This window comes from Notolepis coatsorum (genome assembly GCF_963971535.1).
Source record: "Notolepis coatsorum genome assembly, chromosome: 4".
In the NCBI taxonomy this organism is placed as follows: Eukaryota; Metazoa; Chordata; class Actinopteri; order Aulopiformes; family Paralepididae; genus Notolepis; species Notolepis coatsorum.
The window spans coordinates 134,794,902-134,811,040 of NC_140168.1; the positions used below are offsets into that span (position 1 = coordinate 134,794,902).

The following is a 16,139-nucleotide window of genomic DNA, read 5'->3' on the forward strand; positions in this document are numbered from 1 at the left end:
AGAAAAGAGCCAATAACAGCTAAATCAGCTTCTCTGCAGCGCCATACTCTTTGCAAATAAGTCGTTGCGAGGTGGAGAGAGTCGTCACGCAAACCACGATAATGTTGCCGTCTCTCTGCTTTCTCAGTTCTTCGCTTGATATAATTAATACAAATGTCCAATATAACGGAATTCGTTAGCTCATAAAAATGTGATTATAACAGACTGCTGTTTAGTGTCGGACCGACTGCCCACAGATACGCGGTCTATTTTATTTCAAGTCAGCAGCAGCATGGAGTATCGAGGGACTTATTTTATTTGGAATATATTAATTAATGACTGTATACGCAAAAGTAGCCTAGTTTTAAGTAATAATATTATAAATCTACATGCCTTGAGGATGACATTCTTTATATAGCCTGCCTATCAATTGTTTTAAAACTCAATAAACTATGACCGGAATTAATCTCATTTGTCCGGTAGATTGAAATCTTGCAGGTCACGGAGACCGGCAACAATTTTTTCTAACGGAAACCCTGTCATGGAGATCTACAGTATCGTGTTGGATCCATACACGTATCGATTTTTTCGAATGGTGATCAGGAATTGGAATATACCAGTTGGATACCATCTGATGTCAGGTAAGGACTCTATGTTATCAGTGTTAGGATAATCAGAGTAAGTTTGATGAAGTTATAAGCTGTTTTGTGAAATGTCTTCTTTCGGTTTCACTGTAAAACTCTGTGAGGAAATCAACGGAGCGATTATCTGTGCGCGGCCGTAATGTGCTTGCGTGCACGTATAATATTGATCATCTAGCGTTTATTTGAAAACGATTCATAAAAAGGCAGACGAATATCAACGTTGTGGAATATTCCACTAAAAGACGATTTTCATAGAATGCTCCAGAATGAGCTGTTTTTTATATCAAAACGGGGGCTTTTCTAACTGCTCTGAAACGGAAACAACGCGATAAAAAAACAATCTGCCTTGACAGCACTGACTGGAAAATAGTCTTTGATAATGCGATGGGCAGATTAGACACATAGCCATAATTTAAAACATAGATTAGGCGATATTAACTTTAACATTGGCGCCGATGGTGGCATTCAGCCGGTAAAACGGAAAACCAGGCGTGGCGCTTGTAATATTCCGCTAAACGTCACTCTTAGTGTCTATAGGGAATGATGGAATCGGGCGACTGCTTATTGGGTTACCGTTTATTATCACGTCCCGGGCAGCAATGACAACCCAAAGAACAGCGTCTGCTAGGCCTGCCACGATAACACATTTTGCTGGGCGATTAATTGCCCCCGAAAATATCGCGATAAGCGATATTATTGCGACCGGTTAGAGAATTTTTTTTGAGAAATTTATTTCCCAAAACTTTTATTTTGAAGCCCACCGCTCCGTCTTTTCCGGTTTTAGACTTTTATTTTGAAGCCCACCGACCGGACCGGAAGTATTGTTGCGATTATCCTAAGCAGAACATATGAGCCGACAACATGTCTCGTCCGGTTGTTTTTGAGCTAATAACAAATGTTGAGATTGTTGGTGAACAACTAACTTTAGGTTAGTTTTAACGTTAGCTACTAACGTTAGATGCAGCTACTACAGGCAATCAACGATGAGGAGGAAGCGTCAAAGCAGTATATAATAGAATAGCTGTGGTGCGTAGGCACTGCAGCACGACTCGAAAATACCGGAGTGTTATAATAAATTAATTCATGTTTAACTTGTCCCCGTGTCCAGTCCTTTGACCAGCCCCACCCGTTCATTGTAAACAATGATGCATGTAATTGTATTAACGTTATTCTGTGTTGTACTTGTAGCTATGCTATACGTTGTATTTCGTTTGTTAGCTAATGTTGTTAGCATGGAATGAGAATCAAAGCTCTATCTTTCATCTTTATTTAGCAGTCCAGTTTCTCCGGGCAGTAGCGAGTAACTACTTGGGTCTAAAAATAGCTAACGTTACACTACAAATAATGCTACTTGGTTAAAAGGAGCCACACTATTGAGAAATGTAGTTAAGCTGTGGCGTTGCCCCACGGGGCTCCCGTGCTGTACTCTAGTAACGTCAGCGACCCGCCTCCCAACACGGACAGTGACTGACAAGCGGCACTGGTTCCGCCTCATTAAAACAAACGCGCAAATAGCAATTAATCGCGCCCGTCAAAATCATTGCATTCATTTTAATTATCGCAGCAATTAATCGATTTATTGCTTATCGCGGCAGGCCTAGCGTCTGCATATCGGATGACTGGAATACGTAACACGTCATCACGCACGCATCATTGCTGTGCTGTGGTAGGCTATGGGCTACACAGATATCCCTAGGATATTACATCTCCCTTCCTAAGATGAAACTCACGGTGGCAACCTAGAATCCTGAAAACATTACTTTAGAATATACGGTATCGTTTGTTCTATATTCACACACCTGTGGACCATTATTTATATTCAAACAATATAGGCAGAAACGGTATACTTAAACAATATAAGTAGAAAACGGTCTCAAGACATGTCAATTATTATGATAATTACAGTAATTACAATATTTCCTCCCCTCTCTTTTTTTTTTTTTTTTTTTTATACATGCATTTCACTTTCACGTGGCCGTAATGATTCAGGGTCCACTGAGTAGGGTCTTAGGATCTTAAATGTCAAGCTTTACTCTTGGCTTAACGATGCGACCAGATCTGGTAGTGATGCACTTAGAATGTTCATCTGGACCTTCAGGTGGTGGACATTCCGGTGATGCCATCTCCGGCTGCTGGGGCTGGGTGTTGGCCTCCTGTGCCATTGTTCGGTGGGTACCTTGGTCAGTCTCTTTTGTCTGTAACAGGTGACGTCTGTTGCGCCTGTATTCCTGGCCTTCATCAGTACGAACGTGGTAAGACCTTTCAGCGCCTGCTGGTTGAATGACAGTGGCGGGCTTCCATTGTCCATTATTCTGTTGGAAACGGACGGCCTCTCCGTCCTGCAGAGTCGGCAACGGTCTTGCTGTCCGATCATAGTAATATTTCTGTCTTTGTTGGCATAGTTCTCTCTTGGCGCGCACTGTGCTCTGGTTTACAACCTGTGGTCGTAGCTGCTGACTGGTGGTGGGGAGGATAGAGCGTAGGCGTCTGCTCATGAGCAGTTGTGCGGGTGACTTGAGGTTGTCAACTGGTGTATTTCTATATTCTAACAGACTCAAGTATGGGTCCTTGTTGTCTACTCTAGCCTTCTCTAACAGTGACTTTGCAATCTGGACTCCCTTCTCTGCGAGGCCATTGCTCTGGGCGTAAGTAGGGCTGCTAGTTACATGTCTAAAGTCCCAGTCCTGTGCGAATGTCTTAAATTCACTGGAGCTATAGCATGGGCCGTTATCACTGACTACGGTTTCTGGTATGCCTAGCCTTGCGAACTGGGCTTTGAGCATTCGCACTACGGCTGATGTAGTGGTGCTGCGTAGTTTGTCTACCTCAATGTACCTGCTATAATAGTCTACTGTGACTATGTAGTCCTCTCCATGTAATGTAAAGAGGTCTGTGGCGACAGTCTGCCATGGTCGGTCAGGTATCTGATGAGATATCATTGGCTCTTTGGGGTTGGAGCTACGATACTGTTGACATGTGCTGCATGAGCCTACCATTTCCTCTATTTGTCTACCCATTCCAGGCCAAAATAGCACATCCCTCGCCCTCTCTTTAGACTTTTCTATACCCTTGTGGCCTATGTGTATGCGTGTTAGCATGTCCTGTCTCAGCGTGTGTGGCACGATAATCTTCTCACCCTTAAAGAGGACGTCGTCCATCACTGTGATCTCGTCCCTGTGGTTCCAGTAGTCGGCAACACTGGGTGGACACATCTTTCGTGTCTCAGGCCATCCTGACTCGCAGATCTGTCTTAGGGTGATGAGCTGTTGGTCTTGGGCGGTGGCTGCTTTGATCTCAGTCATTTTGTTGTCGCTCACAGGCAGGGTGCTCAGGACTGTGTGTACTTGTGTGTCCATACCCTCACTTAGTGTGCGGTCGTGGTAGGTGATAGACTTTTCTATACCCTTGTGGCCTATGTGTATGCGTGTTAGCATGTCCTGTCTCAGCGTGTGTGGCACGATAATCTTCTCACCCTTAAAGAGGACGTCGTCCATCACTGTGATCTCGTCCCTGTGGTTCCAGTAGTCGGCAACACTGGGTGGACACATCTTTCGTGTCTCAGGCCATCCTGACTCGCAGATCTGTCTTAGGGTGATGAGCTGTTGGTCTTGGGCGGTGGCTGCTTTGATCTCAGTCATTTTGTTGTCGCTCACAGGCAGGGTGCTCAGGACTGTGTGTACTTGTGTGTCCATACCCTCACTTAGTGTGCGGTCGTGGTAGGTGATAGACTTTTCTATACCCTTGTGGCCTATGTGTATGCGTGTTAGCATGTCCTGTCTCAGCGTGTGTGGCACGATAATCTTCTCACCCTTAAAGAGGACGTCGTCCATCACTGTGATCTCGTCCCTGTGGTTCCAGTAGTCGGCAACACTGGGTGGACACATCTTTCGTGTCTCAGGCCATCCTGACTCGCAGATCTGTCTTAGGGTGATGAGCTGTTGGTCTTGGGCGGTGGCTGCTTTGATCTCAGTCATTTTGTTGTCGCTCACAGGCAGGGTGCTCAGGACTGTGTGTACTTGTGTGTCCATACCCTCACTTAGTGTGCGGTCGTGGTAGGTGATAGACTTTTCTATACCCTTGTGGCCTATGTGTATGCGTGTTAGCATGTCCTGTCTCAGCGTGTGTGGCACGATAATCTTCTCACCCTTAAAGAGGACGTCGTCCATCACTGTGATCTCGTCCCTGTGGTTCCAGTAGTCGGCAACACTGGGTGGACACATCTTTCGTGTCTCAGGCCATCCTGACTCGCAGATCTGTCTTAGGGTGATGAGCTGTTGGTCTTGGGCGGTGGCTGCTTTGATCTCAGTCATTTTGTTGTCGCTCACAGGCAGGGTGCTCAGGACTGTGTGTACTTGTGTGTCCATACCCTCACTTAGTGTGCGGTCGTGGTAGGTGATAGACTTTTCTATACCCTTGTGGCCTATGTGTATGCGTGTTAGCATGTCCTGTCTCAGCGTGTGTGGCACGATAATCTTCTCACCCTTAAAGAGGACGTCGTCCATCACTGTGATCTCGTCCCTGTGGTTCCAGTAGTCGGCAACACTGGGTGGACACATCTTTCGTGTCTCAGGCGACAGGGTGTCCGCCACTGGAATGTCTTTCCCTGGGCGGTGCATAATGACGATGTCATACCTTTGGAGCTGCAGTATCATGCGTTGCAAACGCGGCGGCGCAGCGGCGAGGGATTTTCTGAGAATCGCCTCGAGTGGCTTGTGGTCTGACTCTACCACTACCTGTCGACCATACAGGTACTGGTGGAACCTCTTGCATCCGAAAAGGACAGCGTACAGTTCCTTTTCTATTTGCGCATAGTTCTCTTCGGTCTTGTTCAGAGCTTTAGATGCGTACGCGACTGGCTTACCGTCCTGCAGTAAGACTGCGCCTAGTCAGCTTTTTGAGGCGTCGACCTGGAGTCTCACAGGTTTGGTGTGGTCGAAGTATGTGAGGACGGGGCCCGGCTCACGGGTTATGAGCTCTTTCATCTGTTGGAACGCTTGGTCGTGCACAGGGTCCCACTGGAATTCACTGCTTTCCTTCACGAGTTGGCGCAGTGGCGCGTTCACGTCGGACAGTCCTGGAGCGAACTTTGAGAGGTATGTGACCATTCCTAAGATCGTTTCCAGCTCAGCCTTGTTCTTTGGCGGCTCCATCTCCCTGATCGCTTTGACCTTGTCTGGGTCTGGTCGAATGCCTTCCTGTGTCAGTCTGTGACCGAAGTAGCTTACCTCGGTCACACAGATGACACTCTTGTCTGGGTTGAGTTTCACCCCTCTTTCCCTTGTCCTTTGTAGCATGGCGCGCAGGTTGGCATCATGCTCGGCTCTGGTGTGGCCGTAGACCAACACGTCGTCCACGATGGCGGACACACCCGACAGTCCTTCATATGTGTCATCGATCCGCCTCTGGAACTCATCCTGCGCTGAGATGATCCCAAATGGGAGCCGTAGGAACCTGTACCTTCCGTGCACCGCGTTGAAAGTAGTTAACTTTGATGATTGTTCAGTCAGTTTGATCGCCCAGTAGCCCGATCTTGCGTCGAGTACACTGAAGTACTTTGCTCCGGCGAGCCTTGGGGTTATGTCGTCCAATGTTGGGAGCGGGTAGTGTGGTCTCTGGATCGCCCTGTTGAGGTCTCGGGGGTCCAAACACACTCGTAGCCTACCGTCGCGTCTTTCCACAACGACGAGGGCGCTGACCCATTCTGTGGGTTCTGTCACCTTCTTTATGACGTTTGACTTCTCCATGTTGTCCAGTTCCTCTTTGAGACGCCCACGGAGAGCGTATGGGATGCGCCTGGGGGGGTATATGACTGGCGTAGCCGCTGGGTCTATGCTGATACTGCATTCCCCTGGGAATAACCCGATGCCCTGAAACACATCTGGAAACTCCTGCCTGATGTTAACAGGGTCCTCTACCTGTGCATCAACAATGTGTATCATTTTTACTAAGTTCAGATCTAGGCATGCTCTTAAACTCAATACAGGGGGGGAATTAGTGGTCACAACATCAAAATCCAACATTTGCACATTTTCTTTATGCTTGCATGTGAGTTTGCATGACCCCTCTACCTTGAGAGCATGGCCACCATATCCTGAGAGTCGGCTGGATGGTGGGCCTAGTGTCACTTTACCGTACATCTGGTGGAAGGTTGCTGTTGGCATTACGTTCGCTTGTGCACCAGTGTCAATTTTAAACTTTATTTTGTGCTTGTTGACTTTACCAACCTCCAACTCAGCGAACGCCTGTTCCCGCTTCGTATCTGCATGCTCCGTTACGATGGAGTCCACAAACCATTCGTCATCCTGTTGCGCACATGCACATTTCTCTGATACCTCGTGCACGTCCTTCCTCTTGCCGTGCACGTCCGTGCGGCTTCTGCACACGTTTGCAAAATGGTTGAATTTCTGGCATTTATTGCATTTGCGACCTTTAGCTGGGCAGTCTTCTGACTCCGTGTGGCGCTCTCTTCCACAGTTCCTACATGTGTTATCTGTCGAGTCTTCTCTGTTGCTTCTGTATTTGTCCATGGCTGGGCGCTGTGTACGTGCCCCGTACGGCTTCTTGCCGACCGCGTGCACGTCCTGGCTAGCGTTAGCCCCTGGGCTAATCATTAGCTTCATCTGTACCTGGGCTAGCTCGTGGGAGCGTGCTATGTCCATGGCCTTCTCGAACGTTAGCGCTGCCCCGTGGCTCAATAGCTTCTCCCGGACCCTTACAGAGTTTGTAGCGAAAACAATTCTATCTCTAACCATCTCCTCACTATTGGGGTAGTTACAGTCATTCACGAGCAGTCTTAGTTCTGTAACAAACTGGTCAACACTTTCGCTAGGCCCCTGGACCTTCTCTTGAAATTTGTACCTTGCAAATATGGGATTAGCCTTTGGCATAACGTACTCTTCATATTTGTCGTAGTAGCTTTTAAGCTCCTTCCTGTCGTCGTCGGACAACTGCCAGGTGTTGAAGATGTCTCTTCCCTTTTCCCCGATCCATAATAGGAGGTAACTGCATTTGATTTCCTCTGTCTTGCCGTTGAACGGTCCGCTAAACATTAGCTCGACGTGCTGGCGGAATTTTTTCCATGCGTCAGGTAGGTTTGAGGATTCCCAATGCATCGTCGGCATTGGTACTGCTGCAGCCTCCATATTGTCTTTCTTTCTCTTTTTCTTTCTTGGCATGGGTTCGAACAAGACCCAGCTTCTGGCACCATGTAATATTCCGCTAAACGTCACTCTTAGTGTCTATAGGGAATGATGGAATCGGGCGACTGCTTATTGGGTTACCGTTTATTATCACGTCCCGGGCAGCAATGACAACCCAAAGAACAGCGTCTGCATATCGGATGACTGGAATACGTAACACGTCATCACGCACGCATCATTGCTGTGCTGTGGTAGGCTATGGGCTACACAGATATCCCTAGGATATTACAGCGCTCAAAGTGTTAATTGGAGCAGGCATTAAATAACAACATTTAAAAAAAAAATTAAATAATAATTATTATTATTATTGTTTTTAACATGATCTTTGAATTTCGGGACATTGTTCTGTTGGAGCAGGACACGGGACAAACGTCCCATTATCGAGCGGAAGGCGGGACAGGTGGGCACCCTAACTGGTAGGTAGGTAGGTAGGTACTAGGTATTTATTTAGACAACAAAACATATACAGATCATTACATCACATATTTGCTTTAGTCAAGGATAGGAACGAAAAAGCGAATGACTTATTTACATCGTTGTCCCTGAAAGTCAAGGATGCTTGATACATACACATACAACCAGTGGTGCAGTGGCAAATTGACAGTAGGTCAACGCGCACATGCACAGTTTTTTTTGGCACAGCTTTTTTTTTTTTTTTTGCCTTGAAATAGAGAAGCTGAAAAAGGTAGCAGCGTATGAAACTTTTGTATCACAAACAGTAATGTATTTGCAAATCTGGTATATGTCATAAATGTATAGATGTAGCAGTACTGTCTATCTGTATGTCGTGTATGTCATATATGTTATGATGAATTGAAAATGGGGGACCCTGATGTAAACAAGACGAAAGTCTTTCTCTGGTCTGCATCCCCTTAACAATTGTATGTATTTAGCTGTACTGTACCCATTCTGCAATCTGTTAATAAAGTTTTCAATCAATCAATCAATCAATCAATCAATCAATCCCGCAGTGCAATACTCCAATTCAGCCATTGGGTGGGACGGTCATGTGACCCAAATCAGCCAATGGAAGCGAGGGTCCTTAAAGTGTGGGTCCTTAAAGTGTTGCGGTCCTGAGAGTGTTGATGCTCTCGTCCTGCAGCTGGATACTATTGCCTCACAGCGCGGCCGTCAGCGCGCGGCCCAGAGAGCGCCGCTGGCTCTGCGGCTCTGCAGCTGCATGCTTTTCCGGGAGTCCGGTTGGATAATGCCATGTAAAAAGTCGCATGCCTGACATATCGGCATGTAACTCGAGAACCGAGGCACGGATTTTGGCGATCCAGATGGCATTCGAACGGCAACGAATAGCGCTTTATTCTGTAATTTATATGTTCGGCGAAAAATGCAGCCCCGAGCCTTCAGATGCTTGCAAAGGGCCGTGAAACTGAAACTGAAACTGAAAAACAGTGAAACCCCGGACATTTCGATTTGATTGATTGATTGAAAAGTTTATTAACAGATTGCAGAATGGGTACAGTACAGTACATCTCAATACATACAATTGTTAAGGGGATGCAGACCAGAGAAAGACTTTCGTCTTGTTTCCACCAGGGATGAATTAATAAATCCCCCCCCCGGACAGGGCGTGAAAAGAGGACATGTCCGGGCAAAAGAGGACGTTTGGTCAGCCTACTCTACCTGTGCTTTTGTTATGTAAAAACGGTGGCCGCGGGCCGAGCCGATACTTAGTTACAACGAATGGGAACAGCGGATTTTTGTGTGCGTGACTGCGCGTACACGCGGGAACATATCCGTGCGCGATTGCGCGTACTTCAGCCTCAGTGACCGAGGTAAAACGCCGTTATACCTCGTTATACCAGCACTGCACCACTGCATACAACTCAATAACTCATTACAGAAAATCATTCGCAATTATTACATTTGATAACAATAATGGCACAATCATTAATTAATACAAACATGCGCCTTTGTTGAGACATGTTAAACTAGCCTTGAGTACCAACCTGGGCCTGGCTCCCGGGACCAGTGGCTGTCCGCCGGCACCACGACGCATCGCCACCAGAGCCCCATGGAGCCGTTGAGGCGGAACACCGTGTCGCTGACCGTCTTCTCGTCGAACTCCTCCCCGGCGTCCAGGAACTCGTCGCGCAGCGCCCGCAGCTCGGACCCGTTGGCCTGGCCGCGCACCGCGGGGGGGCTGCAGTAGCGGTACCAGTGCGCCGTGCCCAGCGCCGCGCACAGGTACACCGAGGCCAGCGCGCTCAGCACGCAGCCGATCACCAGCGCCGTGGCGGAGCGGTGCTCGACCATCGCTGTTGTTGTTTACTACAGACTCAAGAGAGGCTCAGGGAAGAAAGAAGGGATTATAGGTTTTATTAATGCAAAGCACCGACTCTCTGCAACGCGGCGACACACCGATCCGGTCACAGCGGGAGGGGAGGGGGTCTCAAGTGATGCGGGTCGTTTATCTCCAATATCACCCCGAGACGCGCAGTGCGTCCTCAAGATCCGTGCAGACTTCTCAGCGGTGCATCATGCAATATCTCGCATCATGCAACCTGCAGGCAACCTGCAGGCCTAGTGTCGCCCCCTGCGGTAATATCGGTGCAGGACACGCCATCTGTCCCCTGCCTGGTCCCACTTCTCTCTCTCTCTCTCTCTCTCTCTCTCTCTCTCTCTCTCTCTCTCTCTCTCTCTCTCTCTCTCTCTCTCTCTCTCTCTCTCTCTCTCTCTCTCTCTCTCTCTCTCCTCTCTCTCTCTCTCTCTCTCTCTCTCTCTCTCTCTCTCTCTCTCTCTCTCTCTCTCTCTCTCTCTCTCTCTCTCTCTCTCTCTCTCCCCCTCTCTCTCTCTCTCTGTCTCTTCTCTCTCTCTTCTCTCTCTCTCTCTCGTCAGATGGTGGCTCTGGTCCGACGATGCGACGGGAGAGTATGCGGCTCCTCCTCCTCCCCAACAACAACAACACAAACACAAGTAATTCACTGTAACCACGTCATCCGGTACCGATTCGAACCAATGTCGGGTCTGATGTAAGTAACTGTAATTACTGTATAACGGCGACACCGAGGACGGTGATCTGATTTAAAGGGGAACTATCTTATAAATGGCCTTTTTCAGTGTGTAGCATTGTTTCCTAGCTATGTGGACTTATATTAATATGGTCTATGTCTCTAATTCTCATATTGGCGCATTCTTCCAATTCTCCTCTCACAATATTCACCCTCACTGAACTGAGTCATCTGAAAATGTGATGATTTGTGATGTCAGAGAGACACCGCTGCATGATAATGTTCAGGCGGCGGCGCAGGCCACACAGTGGTTTAGGAGCCCAGCCTCAAAACAGCTTAAGATCTTCAGGTAGAAAAATGCTGTTTTTGAGGACTTGATTAGAAATACAAAACAATGAATTAAAAAAAATATATAATTACAGAGGTGTTCCATAAACTCACAGGAATTGTGTAAAAGTGCCCAAATAGTGAAAGAAATAGTAAAATAGTTCCCCTTTAATAAACACAAATCCATGCGTTTTCCTTTTCCGGTCTGGTGAGGCAGCGGGGTAAGGATGCTGGGTTTTGTAGTTCTCTTCGTATAATTATATGGCTGTACTAGTCATGATGAATGAATGAATGAATGAATGAATGAATGAATGAATGAATGAATGAATGAATGAATGAAAACTTTATTTAACAGATTGCAGAATGGGTACAATACACACAATTGTTAACACTTTCAGCGCCACGCCTGGTTTTCCGTTTTACCGCTTGAATGCCACCATCGGCGCCAATGTTAACGTTAATATCGCCTAATCTATGTTTTAAATTATGGCTATGTGTCTAATCTGCCCATCGCATTATCAAAGACTATTTTCCAGTCAGTGCTGTGAAGGCAGATTGTTTTTTTATCGCGTCGTTGCCGTTTCAGAGCAGTTAGAAAAGCCCCCGTTTTGATATAAAAAACAGCTCATTCTGGAGCATTCTATGAAAATCGTCTTTTAGTGGAATATTCCACAACGTTGATATTCGTCGGCCTTTTTATGAATCGTTTTCAAATAAACGCTAGATGATCAATATTATACGTGCACGCACGCACATTACGGCCGCGCACTGATAATCGCTCCGTTGATTTCCTCACAGACTTTTACAGTGAAACCGAAAGAAGACATTTCACAAAACAGCTTATAACTTCATCAAACTTACTCCGATTATCCTACCACTGATAACATAGAGTCCTTACCTGACATCAGATGGTATCCAACTGGTATATTCCAATTCCTGATCACCATTCGAAAAAATCGATACGTGTATGGATCCAACGCGATACAGTAGAACTCCATGATCCGCGGGGATCTGAGGCTCCAGAATGAACTCTAGTAACCCCGGCTGGATCAGTGAACTGGAAAATGTGGAGTACCGGATTTTTTTCCCCATTCATTTTCATTGAGTCCATTCCAAAATCACTTATGTCATCTGGGAGACGACAGGGGGCGCTTTTTTCCACAGTGATCGCCGGCGCCCCTCGGCTATACTCGGGTAGGCTCGGGTGATGCAATCATTTTTCAGATCGCAAAAAAAAAAAAAAATTATTCAGAGAAATCTCGTGAGTGGCATGCAACCACCTATAAAAAAACCAGAGAAATCTCGTGAGTGGCACTGAAAGTGTTAAGGGGATGCAGACCTGAGAAAGACATTTGTCTTGTTTACATCAGGGTCCCCCATTTTCAATTCATATAGACATTTATGACATACACAACATACATGACATTTATGGCATAGGGACATAATGGTATTTAGTACTGATACATTTGTGACATAAACGGTATTCAAATATACAGTACTGTTACCCCTAGATCCTGACAGAGTATATACATATGGGGAGGGGACTGTACATTAGGAGGGGGTGGGTGGGTGGGAGAGAAAAATACATATGGTGGGGTGGAGACTGTACATTTGGAGGGGGTGGGTGGGTGGGAGAGAAATATACATACGGCGGGGAGGGAATATATACATGCGGTGGGGAGGAGACTGTCTATTAGGAGGTGGTGGGGGGTTTGGGCATTTATGGTGGCCAGTTTCGAATTGCAGCCTCCCGTAGGTGCTCTTTAAGAGCGGTTTTGAATGTGGGTAGGGATTCATACTCATAATATAACTCTACTTGTGTTGTAGCCTATCATTTGCTTCCCCTCCCCCCAACCAAGTCATTATTGTGTTTTGGGATTCAAAATCATTTTCAGGGGTTAAAACCTCCATTGTAAGGTTATTATTATACATTTATTTAACCAGATAAAACACAAGGTGCCTGTCTGCCTTTAATTCCTGGCTAAAACCCACCTGTTTACCCTATTTAGCCTTTAAACTGAGCCCTTTAGCCTGGGTAGTCTGATCTCACACCCCTGTTTTATGTTGTGTATTTTTTCTATATATATTTCTTATTTCTTAATCCTACTTGTTGTTATATTTGTAACATTTATATTGCTTTCTATACCATGTTTGTACTGTGTTATATTATAGTGTCATTGATATATACAGCACTTTACTTACTATTTGTCAGAAGAATCTTCTTGTCACTTAAAGCACCATTCCGCAATGATATGTTGGTCAGTATGGTAAAGGGGCAGTATGGTAAAGTATGGTAAAGGGAAAGTATAGTAAAGTATGGTAAAGGGGCAGTATGGTAAAGTATGGTAAAGGGTCAGTATAGTAAAGTATGGTAAAGGGGCAGTATGGTAAACAGGGGAGGAAACTAACTTTTTGGCTTACCAGCCAACTGGCGAGTATCTGATTTTTTTTACCAGCCAAACAGATTTTTTACCAGACAAAAAAAATCGCTAATTGTGATAAATACTTCTTTGTATGTCTTCGTCTAAATAGATTTTCAATCATAGTAAAATAATCACACCGTGTCTCTACTCTTTAAAATATGTATTAGCATAAAACATTAATCTCTACTCTTCACAATATTAGCATAAAACATATTAACATGAAAGAGGTATCTATTCTGGACTGGGTTGGGCTGAACTGGGCAGTGAAAGATGCTGGGTTGGACTGGGTTGGGCAGTGAAAGAAAAAAACCGAAGTATGTTGTGAAGTGTATAGATAGATGTGAAATATATAGATGTAGCAGTAGTCTATCTGTATGTCATATGTTATGATGAATTGAAAATGCCTTACTGTATTGTACCCATTCTGCAATCTGTTAATAAAGTTTTCAATCAATCAAGTTAACTTTGAACCTCGGTTGTCAAGCCTCGTCAATGTTGTGTATGCATCTGGGTAGGCACACTGTGCCTTTAAGACAGCACGGTGGTCTTACGACAGTACCGTCAAGTGTTGTGGTAACGTCAGTTGGGTTGGTGTGCTGTTGTACACAGTGCACTGGTTGAGCTTAGCTAGCCCCTTTCGTGACTGCGATGTGCAAGCCAGGGGCTTTTGAGCATGAAATAAAATGTCTAACCTTACGTCGTAGTCCGGTGCTTTTTTGGAAACATTATAGTCATAACAGATACACCTAGCTGGCTGCTTTGAGCACACAGGGCTAACGTTAGCTAGCAAGCAGCTATCGCTAAAACTAGAAGCTAACCACTGTATACATTTCCAGTAGACTAACATTACACCTCTGTGATTTAAATGTGTCCTTAGTAACTTATACTCGAGGGTTGTACTAGGGTTGGATGCAGTTCCCCGTTGGTCAGTCTGTCTGTTTTCCATCTTCTGCTGTGTTTAACGTTATCCGTTTGAGAGTGCTCCTGATGGCTAGCCTAGTAACGCAGGACTTTTATCATTATATGTTCGCGGGTTGGCCAGTACTGCGCAAACTTTTATTAAACATTATATGTCCGCGGGTGGTCTTGTGCAGTGCTCTCGTGGCACTGTCAACTAAAGCGATCACTCAGAAGACGCGCACCGTTTGCCAGTGCAGTGATTGCAGAATGTTTTTTTTTTTTGTATACTCGCCAGACTGGCGAGTGGTCTTCATGAATCACTCGCCAAACGTAAAAAATACTCGCATTTGGCGAGTAAAGTGGCCTAATTTCCTCCCCTGATGGTAAAGTATGGTAAAGGGTCAGTATGGTAAAGTATGGTAAAGGGTCAGTATGGTAAAGGGTCAGTATAGTAAAGTATGGTAAAGGGCCAGTATGGTAAAGTATGGTAAAGGGGCAGTATGGTAAAGTATGGTAAAGGGTCAGTATAGTAAAGTATGGTAAAGGGTCAGTATAGTAAAGTATGGTAAAGGCGCAGTATGGTAAAGTATGGTAAAGGGACAGTATAGTAAAGTATGGTAAAGGGACAGTATAGTAAAGTATGGTAAAGGGACAGTATAGTAAAGTATGGTAATGGGACAGTATAGTAAAGTATGGTAATGGGACAGTATAGTAAAGTATGGTAAAGGGTCAGTATAGTAAAGTATGGTAAAGGGGCAGTATGGTAAAGTATGGTAATGGGACAGTATAGTAAAGTATGGTAATGGGACAGTATGGTAAAGTATGGTAAAGGGGCAGTATGGCAAAGTATGGTAAAGGTGCAGTATGGTAAAGTATGGTAATGGGACAGTATAGTAAAGTATGGTAATGGGACAGTATGGTAAAGTATGGTAAAGGGGCAGTATGGCAAAGTATGGTAAAGGGGCAGTATATAATCCTTCTATATACTTACTATACATCTGCATCTAATCCTTCTATATACTTACTATACACCTGCATCTAATCCTTCTATAGACCTACTATACACCTGCATCTAATCCTTCTATATACCTACTATACACCTGCATATAATCCTTCTATATAGCTACTATACACCTGCATCTAATCCTTCTATAGACCTACTATACACCTGCATCTAATCCTTCTATATAGCTACTATACACCTCCATCTAATCCTTCTATAGACCTACTATACACCTCCATCTAATCCTTCTATAGACCTACTATACACCTGCATCTAATCCTTCTATATAGCTACTATACACCTGCATCTAATCCTTCTATAGACCTACTATACACCTGCATCTAATCCTTCTATATACCTACTATACACCTGCATCTAATCCTTCTATATACCTGTAACGGATGGTAGTGCAGTCAAGAAGGGCTGGGGTGAGTAGCGGTGCTATGGGTTAAACTCACTCTCACATCCTCAAAAGACGCATAGACCCAGTACTTAGAAGTGAATTCACCTCTTGGTATAGCGGTCTGTGTTGCTGCCCGCGGTGTGGGAGACCGGGGTTCAACTCCCACTCGGGGCATCGAAGTTTGAGGTGACGTTGTACCAACCGTTACATACCTACTATATACCTGCATCTAATCCTTCTATATACCTACTATACACCTGCATCTAATCCTTCCATATACCTACTATATACCTGC

General features: G+C 45.3%; 1 protein-coding gene across 1 annotated transcript in view; it reads right to left on the reverse strand.

Annotated features, from left to right (window-relative positions):
- LOC311226892 (claudin domain-containing protein 1-like) overlaps positions 1–16,139 on the reverse strand; it is a 52,271-nt gene that overhangs the window by 21,854 nt on the left and 14,278 nt on the right. Inside the window, exon 2 of the mRNA XM_084312350.1 lies at positions 9,787–10,126. Within this exon, the coding sequence (XP_084168476.1) occupies positions 9,787–10,093 (307 nt within the window). The 5' untranslated portion in view covers positions 10,094–10,126. The remainder of the gene's footprint in view (positions 1–9,786; positions 10,127–16,139) is intronic.